The sequence below is a fragment of the Salmo salar genome, chromosome ssa11, assembly GCF_905237065.1.
Source record: "Salmo salar chromosome ssa11, Ssal_v3.1, whole genome shotgun sequence".
Classification (NCBI taxonomy): domain Eukaryota; kingdom Metazoa; phylum Chordata; class Actinopteri; order Salmoniformes; family Salmonidae; genus Salmo; species Salmo salar.
The window spans coordinates 47,922,930-47,947,502 of record NC_059452.1 but is presented as its reverse complement, the minus strand read 5'-3'; the positions used below and the strand labels follow the sequence as shown (position 1 = coordinate 47,947,502).

At 41.3% G+C, this 24,573-nt stretch overlaps 1 protein-coding gene across 1 annotated transcript in view; it reads left to right on the top strand.

Annotated features, from left to right (window-relative positions):
* The first annotated feature begins 282 nt into the window (after nucleotides 1-282).
* Nucleotides 283-24,573, top strand: part of LOC106596711 (cadherin-related family member 5) — a 146,173-nt gene continuing 121,882 nt past the window's right edge. The window contains exons 1-8 of the mRNA XM_045689710.1: nucleotides 283-460; nucleotides 7,393-7,565; nucleotides 7,981-8,046; nucleotides 9,343-9,432; nucleotides 9,658-9,744; nucleotides 9,946-10,050; nucleotides 10,439-10,624; nucleotides 12,554-12,644. Of these exons, the coding sequence (XP_045545666.1) occupies nucleotides 361-460; nucleotides 7,393-7,565; nucleotides 7,981-8,046; nucleotides 9,343-9,432; nucleotides 9,658-9,744; nucleotides 9,946-10,050; nucleotides 10,439-10,624; nucleotides 12,554-12,644 (898 nt within the window). The 5' untranslated portion in view covers nucleotides 283-360. The remainder of the gene's footprint in view (nucleotides 461-7,392; nucleotides 7,566-7,980; nucleotides 8,047-9,342; nucleotides 9,433-9,657; nucleotides 9,745-9,945; nucleotides 10,051-10,438; nucleotides 10,625-12,553; nucleotides 12,645-24,573) is intronic.

Here is a 24,573-nt window from a genome sequence, read left to right as displayed (position 1 = left end):
TTCCCTATATAGTGCACTACTTTTAACCAGGGCCCTATTCCCTATATAGTGCACTACTTTTAACCAGGGCCCATAAGGAATAGGATGCCATTTCAGACGCTTCCAGTGTGATCCCTTCAAGCAGCAAAACAGATGCAAGTATTTTAGTAGGAGGCTAGCGGACCACTATTGGCAGGCTCTTTAGGCATAATATGACCCTAAGATGAAGTCACAAACATTGCAACTGTAGTCGACTCCCACACGTCAGGCAGGGCAACACAGACAAAGCATTATGCCCAGTGAGTACCAGCTGGTACCATCGTCTCCTCTCCTCGTCCTCTCTACGGACTTCATTTGTTGTGTCGTCTTGAAAACCAGGACATGGAACTATATAATTATAAAGGAAAACAGCAAACTGCAAATATCCTCCTGGGTTGTCTGGTGTTGTTTTTACTTTCTATACTTTGTCCAGCTGAGAAACGTGAGTAGTGATGTTCTATTGGCTGTTTTGGTCAGGTGGTCATCTTGGTGTGTTATGAGAGGGGTTGTGGATTTTGGTTTCTTTGTTAATGGGGGGGATACTGTACTCAAGCACAGTGCAATCTGACCTCTATCAAAAATGGTTTTATACATTGATAAGTACCTCTGTCACTGTTTCACAGGCCTTGAGGCCTGTACGTCATACTGACCATGGGCCTGATTCTGACTTAGGAAGTTATGCCTTTCCTCCACACGCTAGCCGTGCTTAGGTCAGCTGTTGGCTCACCCGCACCCGCCCGCAATTGCTAATAACCCATCAGCAACCGCCCGACTATATGTGATAAAGTGAACATCTGAGACCCGCACCCAACCCTAACCCACTAATATACAAAATGTGCTGTAGGCTACAGTCAGAGACAGCAGAAGGATTTTTTTTAATAAACAGGAGGTGCAGGATATTTTTGTTGTTGCCTGATTTAGATATGTTTCTGCTTATAATTTCCAACATTTTGGTAGGCTATTTGTTAGTCAACTTGTCTATAATTAGATGCAGCTTCTCTTCTGTCATTATAAATTGACCTAGAAGATTAAATCAACCCTTGCTCAACAGAATAATGTAATTGATAGATCGATAGAATGCTTCAATATAGTTGACATCCGTAACGTTTTCTCTGTCATCTCTGATTCTTTCTCCAAGACCTTTAGGGATCAGCGATAAAATGCAAGAAAATAGAAATCTGTGAAAACGACCCAACATGTTTCTGATAAGATTTCAGTTTGGTTTAGATGCATATTTTATGTGTTTGAAATAGTATGAGGTTTTATGATGCTGATAAAGACAGCACCTTCACCTTTAGAGACAGTCCCTATCCACGCTATCAGGTTTTATGATGCTGAAAAAGACAGCACCTTCACCTTTAGAGACGGTCCCTATCCATGCTATCAGGTTTTATGATGCTGATAAAGACAGCACCTTCACCTTTAGAGACAGTCCCTATCCATGCTATCAGGTTTTATGATGCTGATAAAGACAGCACCTTCACCTTTAGAGACGGTCCCTATCCACGCTATCAGGTTTTATGATGCTGATAAAGACAGCACCTTCACCTTTAGAGACGGTCCCTATCCACGCTATCAGGATTTATGATGCTGATAAAGACAGTACCTTCACCTTTAGAGACGGTCCCTATCCACGCTATCAGGATTTATGATGCTGATAAAGACAGCATCTCTACAGATGGTCCACTACATGGCCAAAGGTATGTGGACACCCCTTCAAATGACTGTATTTCGGCTATTTCAGCCACACTCGTTGCTGACAGGTGTATAAAATCGAACACACAGCCATGCAATCTCCATAGACAAACATTGTCAGTAGAATGGGCCGTACTGAAGAGCTCAGTAACTTTCAAGGTGGCACCGTCATACAAGCCAGTTCGTCAAATGTCTGCCCTGCTAGAGCTGCCCCGGTCAACTGTAAGTCTTGTTATTGTGAAGTGGAAATGTCTAGAAGCAACAACGGCTCAGCCGGGAAGTGGTAGGCCACACAAGCTGACAGGACATGACTGCTGAGTGCTGAAGCACCATAGCGAGTAAAAATCATCTGTCCTTGGTTGCAACACTCACAACACTCCCTACCGACTGCATCTGGAAGTAATGTCAGCACAATAACTGTTTGTCGAGAGCTTCATGAAAGGGGTTTCCATGGCTGAGCAGCCGCACACAAGACTAAGATAACCATGCGCAATGCCAAACGTTGACTGTAGTGGTGTAAAGCTCACCACCATTGGACTCTGGAGCAGTAGAAATGCGTTCTCTGGAATAATGAATCACGCCTCACCATCTGGTAGTCCGATTGACGAATCTGGGTTTGGCAGATGCCGGGAGAACGCTACCTGCCCGAATGCATAGTGCCAACTGTAAAGTTTGGTGGAGGAGGAATACTGGTCAGGGGCTGTTTTCCATGGTTCGAGCTAGGCCCCTTAGCTCCATTGAAGGGAAATCTTAACGCTACAGGATACAATGATATTCTAGACGATTCTGTTCTTCCAACTTTGTGGCAACAGTTTGGGGAAGGCCTTTTCCTGTTTCAGCATGACAATGCCCCCGTGCTTAAAGCGAGGTGCATACAGAAATGGTTTGTCGAGTAGTGGCCATGTAGTGTATCTAACTACGTATTCGCATGCTGAGCATTCACATACTGTCAAGATGCTGAAATAAATAAATCATATTTCTCCACTCCTCTTCCCAAGTTAAAATGTAGCTTACATTTGGTTTCGGCCTATCGTTTTACTGCAAGAAATTGTGCAAGAGTTAATATTAAGGCTACGCGAGAGGTTATAGACCTACAATCAGTGTCCAGATTTCCGTTTTTCGTTTAACCCATCAGAATAGTAGAGTACAGTTCCCTTGACACGCCATAGGCATATTCGAAGTCCCCATCTTGTAAATGTCGAATTTAGCGCCTCACAATCATCACACATAACATAGCTTGCTGAAAAAAATAAAGTACAATTTACGTAATAAACCCTTTGAATTTACCGATGTGTGGGGGGACTTTCAGCAGTTTCTAGAGTCGTCACCTTAGCAGCTAATTATAATTTTCTTCATTAATGTATTATTATTATTCCTTGTTTTTTGCGTTTAATCATTTATTTTCGTGCATTGAATGTGAAGTTCATTCTGTTTCTTTTTGTTGTTGTCATTGAAGCTAATACCTGTAGAGGGGAGGGGGGGGGGGGGTGTTCCTGTGTTGGGGAGGGAAGGCTTTTGTTCGATGTGCTCCCGTGTAGCATAGTGTTTTGTGTAGGTGGAAGGAATAACGGGGCATTATCTGTGTCATATTTTGATGATTGTTAAATTGTAAAAAATACCAATAAATATATTGTAAAAAAAAAAAAAAAAAAAAACATAGCTAGCCTGGCACTGCTGTCATCCTCTACCACTCTACCAAATCTTTCCCAAACATTAGACTACTTCTCTGGGCCTCCCTACTCTTCATTTTGAACTCTGCATTCCGCAGCTTTTCACTTATTTAATTCAACTCCGACATTGTCCTTTTAGCCTCTGTGGATCGACATGAACTTTTTCTTCCCTTCCCAAAATCATTTGGCAATAAGATATGTTATTTGGTGCGCGCCCTGAAGTTTAGGTTTCAATAGGCTACTAATAATGCCTGATAGCCTAAAACGAAAAACCTCAATGTAGTCTATAGATATAAATTGCACAATAATGATACATTTATGGATCTTTTTTAAGGTATTATTTTCTCTTTATTCAACCCGCTCGCCACCCACACGGCATTCATCCACACAATATTCCATAACCCTAAACCCACCCGCCCCGCAGATAACGCGGGAGACTGCGGATAACGCGGGGTTATGCGGGTTATGAGTCAACCGCCGCATCACGCCTTTCCTTCTTACTTCTCCCTAGCTGATATTCAGACCTACCTTATGAAGGTGCGTAATTAACGGGGTTTGCAGGTGTGGTTCCCTTGCGCTTGCTGAATAAATAAACGTAGTCCTAATTCAACCGCTGAAAACCCTCCCAACTTGCTACCAAGGGTTTTCAGTACATTTATCTTAAGCCATCCACTGAAATAGTTATTTAACCCATGGTAATGATGGACGCTTAGTGTATATATAATTAGAATAGGGAGAATAGTGAATAGTGTACAATAGTAGGCTATGCCGTCTATTGCCTGCACTAACCATGGAACTGTGTGATTGCACAGCCAAGTATTGCCCCATGTGTCGGGCTCAAACTGTTACGGCTTGGTCTGCCCTCCGCTCCATAGTGATTTAATTAGACTACATGGACTGACATAACGCACCTTCTCTGGTCCCCCGCAAGGTATACACTACTGATCGTTGTCCATGGTGCTGAAATCGCGACATGTGTATGCGGCTGCGTGCCTATCGGATCGATGATAGGACTTGTGTGGTGCCAGGGCTTAGCTTTGTTTTAGCTAATGATACACGTTGATTGGTAGACCTATTTGTTCGCCATTTTCTCTTAAAGCCTAACAGTTCACGAAGCTCTACCTCCGCAGAAGCAACAGTTACAGGGAAGGTAAAAAAAAAAAAAAAATGCTTGATTGCCTTTGTAACTTCAGGGAAAATGGGCAGAAGGGAATTGTTCTTCAAATACTTCAAATCTATTCTGTACCATCTTTAATTGAGCCTCGCATTCTCCTTAATTCCCGCTCTCAACACGTTATGGAAAGAGATGAACTTTGTAGGAAGCTCTGGGGACAGGTTGTCTGGATACTGGACAGCCCATACATTTGCAGATGCAAACAGACCATCATCTTTAGCAGACAACAGTTCTTGAGGGCTTGAACAAAAAAAAGTTGTTTGTAATTTCGTTCATAGGTCTCTGGTCTGGTGGATTCACTAAACACAAATGCTCCTTTGTAAATTATGTCTTGTTGTGTTGGAGGTTTCGAGGCTGACGTTTGGCAACTCGAACCTTCAGCTCCCTCCACAGATTTTCTATGGGATTAAGGTCTGGAGACTGGCTAGGCCACTCCAGGTCCGTAATGTGCTTCTTCTTGAGCCACTCCTTTGTTGCCTTGGCCGTGTGTTTTGGGTCATTGTCATGCTGAAATACCCATCCATGACCCATTTTCAATGCCCTGGCTGAGGGAAGGAGTTTCTCACCCAAGATTTGACGGTACATGGCCCCGTCCATCGTCCCTTTGATGCGGTGAAGTTGTCCTGTCCCCTTAGCAGAAAAACAACCCCAAAGCATAATGTTTCCACCTTCATGTTTGACGGTGGGGATGGGGTTCTTGGGGTCATAGGCAGCATTCCGCCTCCTCCAAACACGGCGAGTTGAGTTGATGCCAAAGAGCTCCGTTTGGTCTCATCTGACCACAACACTTTCACCCAGTTGTCCTCTGAATCATTCAGATGTTCATTGGCAAACTTCAGACGGGCATGTATATGTGCTTTCTTGAGCAGGGGGACCTTGCGGGCGCTGCAGGATTTCAGTCCATCATGGTGTAGTGTGTTACCAATTGTTTTCTTGGTGACTATGGTCCCAACTGCCTTGAGATCATTGACAAGATCCTCCCGTGTAGTTCTGGGCTGATTCCTCACCGTTCTCATGATCATTGCAACTCCACAAGGTGCGATCTTGCATGGAGCCCCAGGCCGACGGAGATTGACAGTTATTTTGTGTTTCTTCCATTTGCGAATAATCGCACCAACTGTTGTCACCTTCTCACCAAGCTGCTTGGCGATGGTCTTGTAGCCCATTCCAGCCTTGTGTAGGTCTACAATCTTGTCCCTGACATCATTGGAGAGCTCTTTGGTCTTGGCCATGGTGGAGAGTTTGGAATCTGATTGATTGATTGCTTCTGTGGACAGATGTCTTTTATACAGGTAACAAACAGAGATTAGGAGCACTCCCTTTAAGAGTGTGCTCCTAATCTCAGCTCGTTACCTGTATAAAAGACACCTGGGAGCCAGAAATCTTTCTGATTGAGAGGGGGTCAAATACTTATTTCCCTCATTAAAATGCAAATCAATTTATACAATTTTTGACATGCGTTTTTCTGGATTTTTGTTGTTGTTATTCTGTCTCTCACTGTTCAAATAAACCTACCATTAAAATTATAGACTGATAATTTCTTTGTCAGTGGGCAAACGTACAAAATCAGCAGGGGATCGAATACTTTTCCCCCCCACTGTATCTACCAAATGACTGGAACTAACAGTTGAATTGTAGTGTGTTTCTTAGGCCTACTGACTGTCGATACTGATAATGGCTAATATTTAACGTGATAGAAATAGGAGATAGAGAAAGTCGGGGTAGCCTATAATTAAGTCATTCAAGAGTGCCCATCCCTACAAGTTAAAAGGTCTTAACATTTAAATTCTGCATAATGGCACAACATTTCATAAACTTTATTGTGGGAAAGTTGATATGTTGATATGCTTCAGTTTGTTGCCATATGACTGGTTTCACATTTGTCTCTTGCGATTATTAGGTAAAATATATCTAAAACAAGTGTCATTTCTATTTACAATCCCCTTGTTCAAACGGATTACTCATTTACCTAGATCTTATTAATAGCACTCCTCCACCACACCTTCAATAATACAGTGTATCTTTAGACACACCTCCTCCACACCTTCATTAATACAGTGTATCTGTAGACACACCTCCTCCACACCTTCATTAATACAGTGTATCTGTAGACACACCTTCATTAATACAGTGTGTCTGTAGACACACCTCCTCCACACCTTCATTAATACACTGTGTCTGTAGACACACCTCCTCCACACCTTCATTAATACAGTGTGTCTGTAGACACACCTCCACCACACCTTCATTAATACAGTGTATCTGTAGACACTCCTCTGCCACACCTTCATTAATACAGTGTGTCTGTAGACACACCTCCTCCACACCTTCATTAATACAGTGTGTCTGTAGACACACCTCCACCACACCTTCAATAATACAGTGTGTCTGTAGACACACCTTCATTAATACAGTGTATCTGTAGACACACCTCCTCCACACCTTCATTAATACAGTGTATCTGTAGACACACCTCCTCCACACCTTCATTAATACAGTGTATCTGTAGACACACCTCCTCCACACCTTCATTAATACAGTGTATCTGTAGACACACCTCCACCACACGTACAGTTTCTCCTGACCCCTGTATCTGTGTCTGTTATACATCTCTCTCAGTCTGTACAGTTTCTCCTGACCCCTGTATCTGTGTCTGTTATACATCTCTCTCAGTCTGTACAGTTTCTCCTGACCCCTGTATCTGTGTCTGTTATACATCTCTCTCAGTATGTACAGTTTCTCCTGACCCCTGTATCTGTATCTGTTTCACATCTCTCTCAGTCTGTACAGTTTCTCCTGACCCCTGTATCTGTGTCTGTTTGACATCTCTCTCAGTCTGTACAGTTTCTCCTGACCCTGTGTCTATAAAAGAGAACAGCACTGTGGACATTCTAGTAGCCAGGATCAACTGTAGTGATGATGTTCAGCTGACCATCACGGAGAACCCTGCGGAGGCTTTCTACCTGCGGGGGACGGACCTCATCGCCAAGAGAGGACTGGACTTTGAGGTGAGAGCTCAAGGACAATGTATCAAGCTGATCTAGGATCAGTTTTGCTTTGTAGAATACAAAGAATACAAGCAGGGGGAGCCTGATTCTGGATCAGAACTCCTACTCTGAGACACTTTATACGTACAGTGTCAGAACTTTAACATTTATAGCATTTTTAACATGTCACAAAGTGCATTTATTTTAAAACGGTGTTTTCTTCTTGGACAAGTTCAGGTAGTGTTGTGAAATCTGGCTTGCATGCCAACTGCAAAGTAGTTGGACTGGAACGTGGCCATGAACTGACTCAGTTATGGGGTCAAAGGTCATTTGTCCATTATGAACAAAAAGGTCAAAAGAAAGGTGGAGGGACTATGCCGATGCATTCTGTCTATGATGTGAAATAACAGCTGCTGCTTTTGTGTTTGTTTCCCAGTCCCTGCCCAGTGTGGATGATGCTCTGTGGGTCCGGGTACGCTGCAACAGAACTGGCTCCAGATCAGTGAGTAGTAGTGATGACATGTCTCATGGTCATGGGGCTGTGAGTCCGGGTGCGCTGCAACAGAACTGGCTCCACATCAGTTAGTAGTAGTGATGACATGTCTCATAGTCATGGGTTATGTCCCAAATTGTACCTTATAGGGCTCTGGTCTAAAGTATATAGGGAATAGGGCTCTGGCCTATAGTAGTACCACTATATAGGGAATAGGGCTCTGGTCTATAGTAGTACCACTATATAGGGAATAGGGCTCTGGTCTATAGTAGTACCACTATATAGGGAATAGGGCTCTGGTCTATAGTAGTACCACTATATAGGGAATAGGGCTCTGGTCTATAGTAGTACACTATATAGGGAATAGGGCTCTGGTCTATAGTAGTACCACTATATAGGGAATAGGGCTCTGGTCTATAGTAGTACCACTATATAGGGAATAGGGCTCTGGTCTATAGTAGTACCACTATATAGGGAATAGGGCTCTGGTCTATAGTAGTGCACTATATAGGGAATAGGGCTCTGGTCTATAGTAATACCACTATATAGGGAATAGGGCTCTGGTCTATAGTAGTACCACTATATAGGGAATTGGGCTCTGGTCTATAGTAGTACCACTATATAGGGAATAGAGCTCTGGTCTATAGTAGTACCACTATATAGGGAATAGGGCTCTGGTCTATAGTAGTACACTATATAGGGAATAGGGCTCTGGTCTATAGTAGTACCACTATATAGGGAATAGGGCTCTGGTCTATAGTAGTACCACTATATAGGGAATAGGGCTCTGGTCTATAGTAGTACCACTATATAGAGAATAGGGCTCTGGTCTATAGTAGTACACTATATAGGGAATAGGGCTCTAGTCTAAAGTAGTACCACTATATAGGGAATAGGGCCCTGGTCTATAGTAGTACCACTATATAGGGAATATAGCTCTGGTCTATAGTAGTACCACTATATAGGGAATAGGGCCCTGGTCTAAAGTAGTACCACTATATAGGGAATAGGGCTCTGGTCTATAGTAGTACCACTATATAGGGAATAGGGCCCTGGTCTATAGTAGTACCACTATATAGGGAATAGGACTCTGGATTCCTAAGCATCATTTGGCCTCGCTATTTCTGGGCTGTACCTGTCAATGGTCAAACCATATTTCTGCTCTGAAGCTATGGGTGAAGAACTTCAATGTGTAGAATATCAATTTGCTTTCACATCAAATCTTCAACTCTAAAAATAAGTAGGTTCTATAAAATGTTTTGCTGCTTTCAAATGCAAACTAATAACGATTCACTCTTTTCTAAGGTGAACGTGTCTGTTGAAGTTTTCATTGAAAATGTGAACGATAATCCTCCAAACTTCGCTCAGAGTCATTACGTTCTCCAAGTGAACGAGGTGAGACCATCTTTCATTTACTATATAATTTATAGCATTAGACACTTATATGTGGACCTAAAAATACAATGGTGACTATGTTATGATGACTATAGTAATAAACTACTTGCACCCTTCATATAATACCACATCAGTTTGTATGAATTAACTTTCCATATCGGTACATTTCCATGAAGTAACATTTCTGTAACATAATATGTTGATTCTGGGCCCTCTCTCCCACAGCTGACTCCTGTGAACACCAGTGTTGGTCGGATAGAGGCCACAGACATTGATTCTGAGCCACTGTACTATCGTTTAGAGTCAGCCACGGTAAGACCTTCCCTCCATCACCGATGAACACCATCACTGATCTGTTGATGCTGCTGTCTTGGTCTAGCTCTTTCCTGAATGATTATTATTTTTTTTTTAAATCTCAACAAGACTAACCTGGTATAAATAAAGGTTCAGTCATATCATTGCTCAGCAGTTAGGAGATTAAACAGACACGTTTGTCATTGTTGGTGTCACCAGAACAGGTATCTACGACTGGAGAATGCCAACACCCCCAACATACTGGTGCAAAACATAATTGACTACGACTCCGTCCAAAAGATCTCCCTTGTCTTACATGTACAGGTATACTGTTCTTTACATTCTGCCCTACTGTTTATGTGAAATGGGATTTCAAAGTATTCTAGAAATATAGTAGAATCTGTAAAGTATTCTAGAAATATACTAGAATCTGTAAAATATTCAATAAATATAGTAGAATCTGTAAAGTATTCAAGAAATATACTAGAATCTGTAAAGTATTCAAGAAATATACTAGAATCTGAAAAGTATTCTAGAAATATACTAGAATCTGTAAAGTATTCAAGAAATATACTAGAATCTGAAAAGTATTCTAGAAATATACTAGAATCTGTAAAATCACATAATCCTATATAGTAAAGAACCAGGATCTGCTGTCCTCAGCTCAATGCCCCTTGACCTTCCTAGACAATCTATGAATACCATTTCCCAGGACACGTATAACGTTTCTGAGTCTGGCGAGCCTTCGTTCACTGCTGTGGTGACCATCACGGTTAACGTGAAGGACATTGACAACCGTCCACCGTGGTTCCAGCCCTGTGTCAGAACCAACCTGGGGATAGCCAAACTGTGTGTCAGCTCCGGCTACAGGGCAAAGGTCAACCTCACAGAGAAAGAGGTGTGTGTTACAGTATATCTGTGTAACTGAACAGAGAGAGGTGTGTGTTACAGTATATCTGTGTAACTGAACAGAGAGAGGTGTGTGTTACAGTATATCTGTGTAACTGAACAGAGAGAGGTGTGTGTGTTACAGTATATCTGTGTAACTTAACAGAGAGAGGTGTGTGTTACAGTATATCTGTGTAACTTAACAGAGAGAGGTGTGTGTTACAGTATATCTGTGTAACTTAACAGAGAGAGGTGTGTGTTACAGTATATCTGTGTAACTGAACAGAGAGAGGTGTGTGTTACAGTATATCTGTGTAACTGAACAGAGAGAGGTGTGTGTTACAGTATATCTGTGTAACTGAACAGAGAGAGGTGTGTGTTACAGTATATCTGTAACTGAACAGAGAGAGGTGTGTGTTACAGTATATCTGTGTAACTGAACAGAGAGAGGTGTGTGTTACAGTATGTCTGTGTAACTGAACAGAGAGAGGTGTGTTACAGTATATCTGTGTAACTGAACAGAGAGAGGTGTGTGTTACAGTATATCTGTGTAACTGAACAGAGAGAGGTGTGTGTTACAGTATATCTGTGTAACTGAACAGAGAGAGGTGTGTGTTACAGTATATCTGTGTAACTGAACAGAGAGAGGTGTGTGTTACAGTATATCTGTGTAATTTAACAGAGAGAGGTGTGTGTTACAGTATATCTGTGTAACTGAACAGAGAGAGGTGTGTGTTACAGTATATCTGTGTAACTGAACAGAGAGAGGTGTGTGTTACAGTATATCTGTGTAACTTAACAGAGAGAGGTGTGTGTTACAGTATATCTGTGTAACTGAACAGAGAGAGGTGTGTGTTACAGTATATCTGTGTAACTGAACAGAGAGAGGTGTGTGTTACAGTATATCTGTGTAACTGAACAGAGAGAGGTGTGTGTTACAGTATATCTGTAACTGAACAGAGAGAGGTGTGTGTTACAGTATATCTGTGTAACTGAACAGAGAGAGGTGTGTTACAGTATATCTGTGTAACTGAACAGAGAGAGGTGTGTTACAGTATATCTGTGTAACTGAACAGAGAGAGGTGTGTGTTACAGTATATCTGTGTAACTGAACAGAGAGAGGTGTGTGTTACAGTATATCTGTGTAACTGAACAGAGAGAGGTGTGTGTTACAGTACATATGTGTAATTTAACAGAGAGAGGTGTGTGTTACAGTATATCTGTGTAACTGAACAGAGAGAGGTGTGTGTTACAGTATATCTGTGTAACTGAACAGAGAGAGGTGTGTGTTACAGTATATCTGTGTAACTGAACAGAGAGAGGTGTGTGTTACAGTATATCTGTGTAACTGAACAGAGAGAGGTGTGTGTTACAGTATATCTGTGTAACTGAACAGAGAGAGGTGTGTGTTACAGTATATCTGTGTAACTGAACAGAGAGAGGTGTGTGTTACAGTATATCTGTGTAACTGAACAGAGAGAGGTGTGTGTTACAGTATATCTGTGTAACTGAACAGAGAGAGGTGTGTGTTACAGTATATCTGTGTAACTGAACAGAGAGAGGTGTGTGTTACAGTATATCTGTGTAACTGAACAGAGAGAGGTGTGTGTTACAGTATATCTGTGTAACTGAACAGAGAGAGGTGTGTGTTACAGTATATCTGTGTAACTGAACAGACAGAGGAACGTCTCTTCTTCTTGTTGTTAAAGTTGACCCGTTCTGCTTCATCAGTCCACATCGCACATCTTATAGAAGTGAAACATCCACTTGTAGAGTACTTATAGTGTATTTTAGTAATCGCGATGAGTTTGATTTAGCTTAGAGTTTGCACTTTTGGGGAAATTCAATTGGTTCCATTAAACAGGGCAAACTAAACAAAGTGCAGCTCAAGTATTTTACATACAGTATGTATTTGACCCAGGTCTGTTGTTGTCCACAGGATGGTGCTTTATCTCTGGAGCCTGGTCCGTTATACGCCAAGGATGGAGACAGAAACAGGAGTGAGCTGATCAGCTACAGGATACTTAGAGGTACAATGGGTTGTTTATGTTCTCTCCACAGTAATCCAGTTTTGATGTTCTCCCCACAGTAATGTAGTTGTGAAGTTCTCCCTACAGTAATCTAGTTTTTATGTTCTCCCCACAGTAATGTAGTTTTGCTGTCATCCCCACAGTAATGTAGTTGTGATGTTCTCCCCACAGTAATCTAGTTGTGATGTTCTCCCCACAGTAATCTAGTTTTGATGTTCTCCCCACAGGAATGTAGTTTTGCTGTCAAATCCTGTAGTAATCTAGTTTTGATGTTCTCCCCACAGTAATCTAGTTTTGATGTTCTCCCCACAGTAATGTAGTTGTGATGTTCTCCCCACAGTAATCTAGTTGTGATGTTCTCCCCACAGTAATGTAGTTTTGATGTTCTCCCCACAGTAATCTAGTTTTGCTGTCATCCCCACAGTAATCTAGTTTTGCTGTCATCCCCACAGTAATCTAGTTTTGCTGTTCTCTCCACAGTAATCTAGTTTTGATGTTCTCCCCACAGTAATCTAGTTTTGATGTTCTTCCCACAGTGATCTAGTTTTGATGTTCTCTCCACAGTAATGTAGTTTTGATGTTCTCCCCACAGTAATCTAGTTTTGATGTTCTCCCCACAGTAATCTAGTTTTGATGTTCTCCCCACAGTAATCTAGTTTTGATGTTCTCCCCACAGTAATCTAGTTTTGATGTTCTCCCCACAGTAATGTAGTTGTGATGTTCTCCCCACAGTAATCTAGTTGTGATGTTCTCCCCACAGTAATGTAGTTTTGATGTTCTCCCCACAGTAATCTAGTTTTGCTGTCATCCCCACAGTAATCTAGTTTTGCTGTCATCCCCACAGTAATCTAGTTTTGCTGTTCTCTCCACAGTAATCTAGTTTTGATGTTCTCCCCACAGTAATCTAGTTGTGATGTTCTCTCCACAGTAATCTAGTTTTGCTGTCATCCCCACAGTAATCTAGTTTTGCTGTGATCCCCACAGTAATCTAGTTTTGCTGTGATCCCCACAGTAATCTAGTTTTGCTGTCATCCCCACAGTAATCTAGTTTTGCTGTTCTTTCCACAGTAATCTAGTTTTGCTGGCATCCCCACAGTAATGTAGTTTTGATGTTCTCCCCACAGTAATCTAGTTTTGCTGTCATCCCCAAAGTAATCTAGTTTTGCTGTTCTTTCCACAGTAATCTAGTTTTGCTGGCATCCCCACAGTAATGTAGTTTTGATGTTCTCCCCACAGTAATCTAGTTTTGCTGGCATCCCCACAGTAATGTAGTTTTGATGTTCTCTCCACAGTAATCTAGTTTTGCTGTCATCCCCACAGTAATCTAGTTTTGCTGTCATCCCCACAGTAATCTAGTTTTGCTGTTCTCTCCACAGTAATCTAGTTTTGCTGTCATCCCCACAGTAATCTAGTTTTGATGTTCTCCCCACAGTAATCTAGTTTTGATGTTCTCCCCACAGTAATCTAGTTTTGATGTTCTCCCCACAGTAATCTAGTTGTGATGTTCTCCCCACAGTAATCTAGTTTTGATGTTCTCCCCACAGTAATCTAGTTTTGCTGTCATCCATACAGTAATCTAGTTTTGCTGTTCTTTCCACAGTAATCTAGTTTTGCTGGCATCCCCACAGTAATGTAGTTTTGATGTTCTCCCCACAGTAATCTAGTTTTGCTGTCATCCCCACAGTAATGTAGTTTTGCTGTTCTTTCCACAGTAATCTAGTTTTGCTGGCATCCCCACAGTAATGTAGTTTTGATGTTCTCCCCACAGTAATCTAGTTTTGCTGTCATCCCCACAGTAATCTAGTTTTGCTGTTCTTTCCACAGTAATCTAGTTTTGCTGGAATCCCCACAGTAATGTAGTTTTGATGTTCTCCCCACAGTAATCTAGTTTTGCTGGCATCCCCACAGTAATGTAGTTTTGATGTTCTCTCCACAGTAATCTAGTTTTGCTGTCATCCCCACAGTAATCTAGTTTTGCTGTCATCCCCACAGTAATCTAGTTTTGCTGTCATCCCCACAGTAATCTAGTTTTGCTGTCATCCCCACAGTAATGTAGTTTTGATGTTCTCCCCACAGTAATCTAGTTTTGCTGTCATCCCCACAGTAATCTAGTTTTGCTGTCATCCCCACAGTAATCTAGTTTTGATGTTCTCCCCACAGTAATCTAGTTTTGATGTTCTCCCCACAGTAATCTAGTTTTGATGTTCTTCCCACAGTGATCTAGTTTTGATGTTCTCTCCACAGTAATGTAGTTTTGATGTTCTCCCCACAGTAATCTAGTTTTGATGTTCTCCCCACAGTAATCTAGTTTTGATGTTCTCCCCACAGTAATCTAGTTTTGATGTTCTCCCCACAGTAATCTAGTTTTGCTGTTCTCCCCACAGTAATGTAGTTGTGATGTTCTCCCCACAGTAATCTAGTTGTGATGTTCTCCCCACAGTAATGTAGTTTTGATGTTCTCCCCACAGTAATCTAGTTTTGCTGTCATCCCCACAGTAATCTAGTTTTGCTGTCATCCCCACAGTAATCTAGTTTTGCTGTTCTCTCCACAGTAATCTAGTTTTGATGTTCTCCCCACAGTAATCTAGTTGTGATGTTCTCCCAACAGTAATCTAGTTTTGCTGTCATCCCCACAGTAATCTAGTTTTGCTGTGATCCCCACAGTAATCTAGTTTTGCTGTGATCCCCACAGTAATCTAGTTTTGCTGTCATCCCCACAGTAATCTAGTTTTGCTGTTCTTTCCACAGTAATCTAGTTTTGCTGTCATCCCCACAGTAATGTAGTTTTGATGTTCTCCCCACAGTAATCTAGTTTTGCTGTCATCCCCAAAGTAATCTAGTTTTGCTGTTCTTTCCACAGTAATCTAGTTTTGCTGGCATCCCCACAGTAATGTAGTTTTGATGTTCTCCCCACAGTAATCTAGTTTTGCTGGCATCCCCACAGTAATGTAGTTTTGATGTTCTCTCCACAGTAATCTAGTTTTGCTGTCATCCCCACAGTAATCTAGTTTTGCTGTCATCCCCACAGTAATCTAGTTTTGCTGTTCTCTCCACAGTAATCTAGTTTTTCTGTCATCCCCACAGTAATCTAGTTTTTATGTTCTCCCCACAGTAATCTAGTTTTGATGTTCTCCCCACAGTAATCTAGTTTTGATGTTCTCCCCACAGTAATCTAGTTGTGATGTTCTCCCCACAGTAATCTAGTTTTGATGTTCTCCCCACAGTAATCTAGTTTTGCTGTCATCCCCACAGTAATCTAGTTTTGCTGTTCTTTCCACAGTAATCTAGTTTTGCTGGCATCCCCACAGTAATGTAGTTTTGATGTTCTCCCCACAGTAATCTAGTTTTGCTGGCATCCCCACAGTAATGTAGTTTTGCTGTTCTTTCCACAGTAATCTAGTTTTGCTGGCATCCCCACAGTAATGTAGTTTTGATGTTCTCCCCACAGTAATCTAGTTTTGCTGTCATCCCCACAGTAATCTAGTTTTGCTGTTCTTTCCACAGTAATCTAGTTTTGCTGGCATCCCCACAGTAATGTAGTTTTGATGTTCTCCCCACAGTAATCTAGTTTTGCTGTCATCCCCACAGTAATGTAGTTTTGATGTTCTCTCCACAGTAATCTAGTTTTGCTGTCATCCCCACAGTAATCTAGTTTTGCTGTCATCCCCACAGTAATCTAGTTTTGCTGTCATCCCCACAGTAATCTAGTTTTGCTGTCATCCCCACAGTAATCTAGTTTTGCTGTTCTCTCCACAGTAATCTAGTTTTGCTGTCATCCCCACAGTAATGTAGTTTTGATGTTCTCCCCACAGTAATCTAGTTTTGATGTTCTCCCCACAGTAATCTAGTTTTGATGTTCTCCCCATAGTAATCTAGTTTTGCTGTCATCCCCACAGTAATCTAGTTTTGCTGTTCTTTCCACAGTAATCTAGTTTTGCTGTCATCCCCACAGTAATCTAGTTTTGCTGTCATCCCCACAGTAATCTAGTTTTGCTGTGATCCCCACAGTAATCTAGTTTTGCTGTCATCCCCACAGTAATCTAGTTTTGCTGTTCTTTCCACAGTAATCTAGTTTTGCTGGCATCCCCACAGTAATGTAGTTTTGATGTTCTCCCCACAGTAATCTAGTTTTGCTGTCATCCCCACAGTAATCTAGTTTTGCTGTTCTTTCCACAGTAATCTAGTTTTGCTGGCATCCCCACAGTAATGTAGTTTTGATGTTCTCCCCACAGTAATCTAGTTTTGCTGGCATCCCCACAGTAATGTAGTTTTGATGTTCTCTCCACAGTAATCTAGTTTTGCTGTCATCCCCACAGTAATCTAGTTTTGCTGTCATCCCCACAGTAATCTAGTTTTGCTGTTCATCTCCACAGTAATCTAGTTTTTGCTGTCATCCCCACAGTAATCTAGTTTTTGATGTTCTCCCCACAGTAATCTAGTTTTGATGTTCTCCCCACAGTAATCTAGTTTTGATGTTCTCCCCACAGTAATCTAGTTGTGATGTTCTCCCCACAGTAATCTAGTTTTGATGTTCTCCCCACAGTAATCTAGTTTTGCTGTCATCCCCACAGTAATCTAGTTTTGCTGTTCTTTCCACAGTAATCTAGTTTTGCTGGCATCCCCACAGTAATGTAGTTTTGATGTTCTCCCCACAGTAATCTAGTTTTGCTGTCATCCCCACAGTAATGTAGTTTTGCTGTTCTTTCCACAGTAATCTAGTTTTGCTGGCATCCCCACAGTAATGTAGTTTTGATGTTCTCCCCACAGTAATCTAGTTTTGCTGTCATCCCCACAGTAATCTAGTTTTGCTGTTCTTTCCACAGTAATCTAGTTTTGCTGGCATCCCCACAGTAATGTAGTTTTGATGTTCTCCCCACAGTAATCTAGTTTTGCTGGCATCCCCACAGTAATGTAGTTTTGATGTTCTCTCCACAGTAATCTAGTTTTGCTGTCATCCCCACAGTAATCTAGTTTTGCTGTCATCCCCACAGTAATCTAGTTTTGCTGTCATCCCCACAGTAATCTAGTTTTGCTGTCATCCCCACAGTAATCTAGTTTTGCTGTTCTCTCCACAGTAATCTAGTTTTGCTGTCATCCCCACAGTAATCTAGTTTTGATGTTCTCCCCACAGTAATCTAGTTTTGATGTTCTCCCCACAGTAATCTAGTTGTGATGTTCTCCCCACAGTAATCTAGTTGTGATGTTCTCCCCACAGTAATCTAGTTGTGATGTTCTCCCCACAGTAATCTAGTTTTGATGTTCTCCCCACAGTAATCTAGTTTTGATGTTCTCCCCACAGTAATCTAGTTTTGATGTCATCCCCACAGTAATCTAGTTTTGCTGTCATCCCCACAGTAATCTAGTTTTGCTGTTCTTTCCACAGTAATCTAGTTTTGCTGTCATCCCCACAGTAATCTAGTTTTGATGTTCTCTCCACAGTAATCTAGTTTTGCTGTCATCCCCACAGTAATCTAGTTTTGATGTTCTCCCCACAGTAATCTAGTTTTGCTGTCATCCCCACAGTAATCTAGTTTTGCTGTCATCCCCACAGTAATCTAGTTTTGCTGTTCTTTCCACAGTAATCTAGTTTTGCTGTCATCCCCACAGTAATGTAGTTTTGATGTTCTCCCCACAGTAATCTAGTTTTGCTGTCATCCCCACAGTAATCTAGTTTTGCTGTTCTTTCCACAGTAATCTAGTTTTGCTGTCATCCCCACAGTAATGTAGTTTTGATGTTCTCCCCACAGTAATCTAGTTTTGCTGTCATCCCCACAGTAATCTAGTTTTGATGTTCTCTCCACAGTAATCTAGTTTTGCTGTCATCCCCACAGTAATCTAGTTTTGCTGTCATCCCCACAGTAATCTAGTTTTGCTGTTCTCTCCACAGTAATCTAGTTTTGCTGTCATCCCCACAGTAATCTAGTTTTGCTGTTCTCCCCACAGTAATCTAGTTTTGATGTTCTCCCCACAGTAATCTAGTTTTGATGTTCTCCCCACAGTAATCTAGTTGTGATGTTCTCCCCACAGTAATCTAGTTTTGATGTTCTCCCCACAGTAATCTAGTTTTGATGTTATCCCCACAGTAATCTAGTTTTGATGTTCTCCCCACAGTAATCTAGTTTTGCTGTCATCCCCACAGTAATCTAGTTTTGATGTTCTCCCCACAGTAATCTAGTTTTGCTGGCATCCCCACAGTAATGTAGTTTTGATGTTCTCCCCACAGTAATCTAGTTTTGCTGTCATCCCCACAGTAATCTAGTTTTGCTGTTCTTTCCACAGTAATCTAGTTTTGCTGGCATCCCCACAGTAATGTAGTTTTGATGTTCTCCCCACAGTAATCTAGTTTTGCTGTCATCCCCACAGTAATCTAGTTTTGATGTTCTCTCCACAGTAATCTAGTTTTGCTGTCATCCCCACAGTAATCTAGTTTTGCTGTCATCCCCACAGTAATCTAGTTTTGCTGTCATCCCCACAGTAATCTAGTTTTGCTGTCATCCCCACAGTAATCTAGTTTTGATGTTCTCTCCACAGTAATCTAGTTTTGATGTTCTCCCCACAGTAATCTAGTTTTGATGTTCTCCCCACAGTAATCTAGTTGTGATGTTCTCCCCACAGTAATCTAGTTGTGATGTTCTCCCCACAGTAATGTAGTTTTGATGTTCTCCCCACAGTAATCTAGTTTTGCTGTCATCCCCACAGTAATCTAGTTTTGATGTCATCCCCACAGTAATCTAGTTTTGCTGTCATCCCCACAGTAATCTAGTTTTGCTGTTCTTTCCACAGTAATCTAGTTTTGCTGTCATCCCCACAGTAATGTAGTTTTGATGTTCTCTCCACAGTAATCTAGTTTTGATGATCTCCCCACAGTAATCTAGTTTTGATGTTCTCCCCACAGTAATCTAGTTTTGCTGTCATCCCCACAGTAATCTAGTTTTGCTGTCATCCCCACAGTAATCTAGTTTTGCTGTTCTCTCCACAGTAATCTAGTTTTGCTGTCATCCCCACAGTAATCTAGTTTTGATGTTCTCCCCACAGTAATCTAGTTTTGATGTTCTCCCCACAGTAATCTAGTTTTGATGTTCTCCCCACAGTAATCTAGTTGTGATGTTCTCCCCACAGTAATCTAGTTTGTGATGTTCTCCCCACAGTAATCTAGTTTGTGATGTTCTCCCCACAGTAATGTAGTTTTGATGTTCTCCCCACAGTAATCTAGTTTTGCTGTCATCCCCACAGTAATCTAGTTTTGCTGTCATCCCCACAGTAATCTAGTTTTGATGTTCTCCCCACAGTAATCTAGTTTTGATGTTATCCCCACAGTAATCTAGTTGTGATGTTCTCTCCACAGTAATCTAGTTTTGCTGTCATCCCCACAGTAATCTAGTTTTGATGTCATCCCCACAGTAATCTAGTTTTGCTGTGATCCCCACAGTAATCTAGTTTTGCTGTCATCCCCACAGTAATCTAGTTTTGCTGTTCTTTCCACAGTAATCTAGTTTTGCTGGCATCCCCACAGTAATGTAGTTTTGATGTTCTCCCCACAGTAATCTAGTTTTGCTGTCATCCCCACAGTAATCTAGTTTTGCTGTTCTTTCCACAGTAATCTAGTTTTGCTGTCATCCCCACAGTAATGTAGTTTTGATGTTCTCCCCACAGTAATCTAGTTTTGATGTTCTCCCCACAGTAATGTAGTTTTGATGTTCTCCCCACAGTAATGTAGTTTTGATGTTATCCCCACAGTAATCTAGTTTTGATGTTCTCCCCACAGTAATCTAGTTTTGCTGTCATCCCCACAGTAATCTAGTTTTGATGTCATCCCCACAGTAATCTAGTTTTGCTGTCATCCCCACAGTAATCTAGTTTTGATGTTCTCTCCCACAGTAATCTAGTTTTGCTGTCATCCCCACAGTAATGTAGTTTTGATGTTCTCTCCCACAGTAATCTAGTTTTGATGTTCTCCCCATAGTAATCTAGTTTTGCTGTTCTTTCCACAGTAATCTAGTTTTGCTGTCATCCCCACAGTAATCTAGTTTTGCTGTCATCCCCACAGTAATCTAGTTTTGCTGTTCTCTCCACAGTAATCTAGTTTTGCTGTCATCCCCACAGTAATCTAGTTTTGATGTTCTCCCCACAGTAATCTAGTTTTGATGTTCTCCCCACAGTAATCTAGTTTTGATGTTCTCCCCACAGTAATCTAGTTTTGATGTTCTCCCCACAGTAATCTAGTTGTGATGTTCTCCCCACAGTAATCTAGTTGTGATGTTCTCCCCACAGTAATCTAGTTTTGATGTTCTCCCCACAGTAATCTAGTTTTGCTGTCATCCCCACAGTAATCTAGTTTTGCTGTCATCCCCACAGTAATCTAGTTTTGCTGTTCTCTCCACAGTAATCTAGTTTTGATGTTCTCCCCACAGTAATCTAGTTGTGATGTTCTCCCCACAGTAATCTAGTTTTGCTGTCATCCCCACAGTAATCTAGTTTTGATGTTCTCCCCACAGTAATCTAGTTTTGCTGTCATCCCCACAGTAATCTAGTTTTGCTGTCATCCCCACAGTAATCTAGTTTTGCTGTTCTTTCCACAGTAATCTAGTTTTGCTGGCATCCCCACAGTAATGTAGTTTTGATGTTCTCCCCACAGTAATCTAGTTTTGCTGTCATCCCCACAGTAATCTAGTTTTGCTGTTCTTTCCACAGTAATCTAGTTTTGCTGGCATCCCCACAGTAATGTAGTTTTGATGTTCTCCCCACAGTAATCTAGTTTTGCTGTCATCCCCACAGTAATCTAGTTTTGATGTTCTCCCCACAGTAATCTAGTTTTGCTGTCATCCCCACAGTAATCTAGTTTTGCTGTCATCCCCACAGTAATCTAGTTTTGCTGTTCTCTCCACAGTAATCTAGTTTTGCTGTCATCCCCACAGTAATCTAGTTTTTATGTTCTCCCCACAGTAATCTAGTTTTGATGTTCTCCCCACAGTAATCTAGTTTTGATGTTCTCCCCACAGTAATCTAGTTGTGATGTTCTCCCCACAGTAATCTAGTTTTGATGTTCTCCCCACAGTAATCTAGTTTTGCTGTCATCCCCACAGTAATCTAGTTTTGCTGTTCTTTCCACAGTAATCTAGTTTTGCTGGCATCCCCACAGTAATGTAGTTTTGATGTTCTCCCCACAGTAATCTAGTTTTGCTGGCATCCCCACAGTAATGTAGTTTTGCTGTTCTTTCCACAGTAATCTAGTTTTGCTGGCATCCCCACAGTAATGTAGTTTTGATGTTCTCCCCACAGTAATCTAGTTTTGCTGTCATCCCCACAGTAATCTAGTTTTGCTGTTCTTTCCACAGTAATCTAGTTTTGCTGGCATCCCCACAGTAATGTAGTTTTGATGTTCTCCCCACAGTAATCTAGTTTTGCTGGCATCCCCACAGTAATGTAGTTTTGATGTTCTCTCCACAGTAATCTAGTTTTGCTGTCATCCCCACAGTAATCTAGTTTTGCTGTCATCCCCACAGTAATCTAGTTTTGCTGTCATCCCCACAGTAATCTAGTTTTGCTGTCATCCCCACAGTAATCTAGTTTTGCTGTTCTCTCCACAGTAATCTAGTTTTGCTGTCATCCCCACAGTAATCTAGTTTTGATGTTCTCCCCACAGTAATCTAGTTTTGATGTTCTCCCCACAGTAATCTAGTTTTGATGTTCTCCCCACAGTAATCTAGTTGTGATGTTCTCCCCACAGTAATCTAGTTGTGATGTTCTCCCCACAGTAATGTAGTTTTGATGTTCTCCCCACAGTAATCTAGTTTTGCTGTCATCCCCACAGTAATCTAGTTTTTATGTCATCCCCACAGTAATCTAGTTTTGCTGTCATCCCCACAGTAATCTAGTTTTGCTGTTCTTTCCACAGTAATCTAGTTTTGCTGTCATCCCCACAGTAATGTAGTTTTGATGTTCTCTCCACAGTAATCTAGTTTTGATGATCTCCCCACAGTAATCTAGTTTTGATGTTCTCCCCATAGTAATCTAGTTTTGCTGTTCTTTCCACAGTAATCTAGTTTTGCTGGCATCCCCACAGTAATGTAGTTTTGATGTTCTCCCCACAGTAATCTAGTTTTGCTGTCATCCCCACAGTAATCTAGTTTTGCTGTCATCCCCACAGTAATCTAGTTTTGCTGTTCTTTCCACAGTAATCTAGTTTTGCTGGCATCCCCACAGTAATGTAGTTTTGATGTTCTCCCCACAGTAATCTAGTTTTGCTGGCATCCCCACAGTAATGTAGTTTTGCTGTTCTTTCCACAGTAATCTAGTTTTGCTGGCATCCCCACAGTAATGTAGTTTTGATGTTCTCCCCACAGTAATCTAGTTTTGCTGTCATCCCCACAGTAATCTAGTTTTGCTGTTCTTTCCACAGTAATCTAGTTTTGCTGGCATCCCCACAGTAATGTAGTTTTGATGTTCTCCCCACAGTAATCTAGTTTTGCTGTCATCCCCACAGTAATGTAGTTTTGATGTTCTCTCCACAGTAATCTAGTTTTGCTGTCATCCCCACAGTAATCTAGTTTTGCTGTCATCCCCACAGTAATCTAGTTTTGCTGTCATCCCCACAGTAATCTAGTTTTGCTGTCATCCCCACAGTAATCTAGTTTTGCTGTTCTCTCCACAGTAATCTAGTTTTGCTGTCATCCCCACAGTAATCTAGTTTTGATGTTCTCCCCACAGTAATCTAGTTTTGATGTTCTCCCCACAGTAATCTAGTTGTGATGTTCTCCCCACAGTAATCTAGTTGTGATGTTCTCCCCACAGTAATGTAGTTGTGATGTTCTCCCCACAGTAATCTAGTTTTGATGTTCTCCCCACAGTAATCTAGTTTTGCTGTCATCCCCACAGTAATCTAGTTTTTATGTCATCCCCACAGTAATCTAGTTTTGCTGTCATCCCCACAGTAATCTAGTTTTGCTGTTCTTTCCACAGTAATCTAGTTTTGCTGTCATCCCCACAGTAATGTAGTTTTGATGTTCTCTCCACAGTAATCTAGTTTTGATGATCTCCCCACAGTAATCTAGTTTTGATGTTCTCCCCATAGTAATCTAGTTTTGCTGTCATCCCCACAGTAATCTAGTTTTGCTGTTCTTTCCACAGTAATCTAGTTTTGCTGTCATCCCCACAGTAATGTAGTTTTGATGTTCTCCCCACAGTAATCTAGTTTTGCTGTCATCCCCACAGTAATCTAGTTTTGCTGTTCTTTCCACAGTAATCTAGTTTTGCTGGCATCCCCACAGTAATGTAGTTTTGATGTTCTCCCCACAGTAATCTAGTTTTGCTGGCATCCCCACAGTAATGTAGTTTTGATGTTCTCCCCACAGTAATCTAGTTTTGCTGTCATCCCCACAGTAATCTAGTTTTGCTGTCATCCCCACAGTAATCTAGTTTTGCTGTCATCCCCACAGTAATCTAGTTTTGCTGTTCTCTCCACAGTAATCTAGTTTTGCTGTCATCCCCACAGTAATCTAGTTTTGATGTTCTCCCCACAGTAATCTAGTTTTGATGTTCTCCCCACAGTAATCTAGTTTTGATGTTCTCCCCACAGTAATCTAGTTGTGATGTTCTCCCCACAGTAATCTAGTTTTGATGTTCTCCCCACAGTAATGTAGTTTTGATGTTCTCCCCACAGTAATCTAGTTTTGCTGTCATCCCCACAGTAATCTAGTTTTGATGTTCTCCCCACAGTAATCTAGTTTTATGTTCTCCCCACAGTAATCTAGTTTTGCTGTCATCCCCACAGTAATCTAGTTTTGATGTTCTCCCCACAGTAATCTAGTTTTGATGTTCTCCCCACAGTAATCTAGTTTTGATGTTCTCCCCACAGTAATCTAGTTTTGCTGTCATCCCCACAGTAATCTAGTTTTGCTGTCATCCCCACAGTAATCTAGTTTTGCTGTTC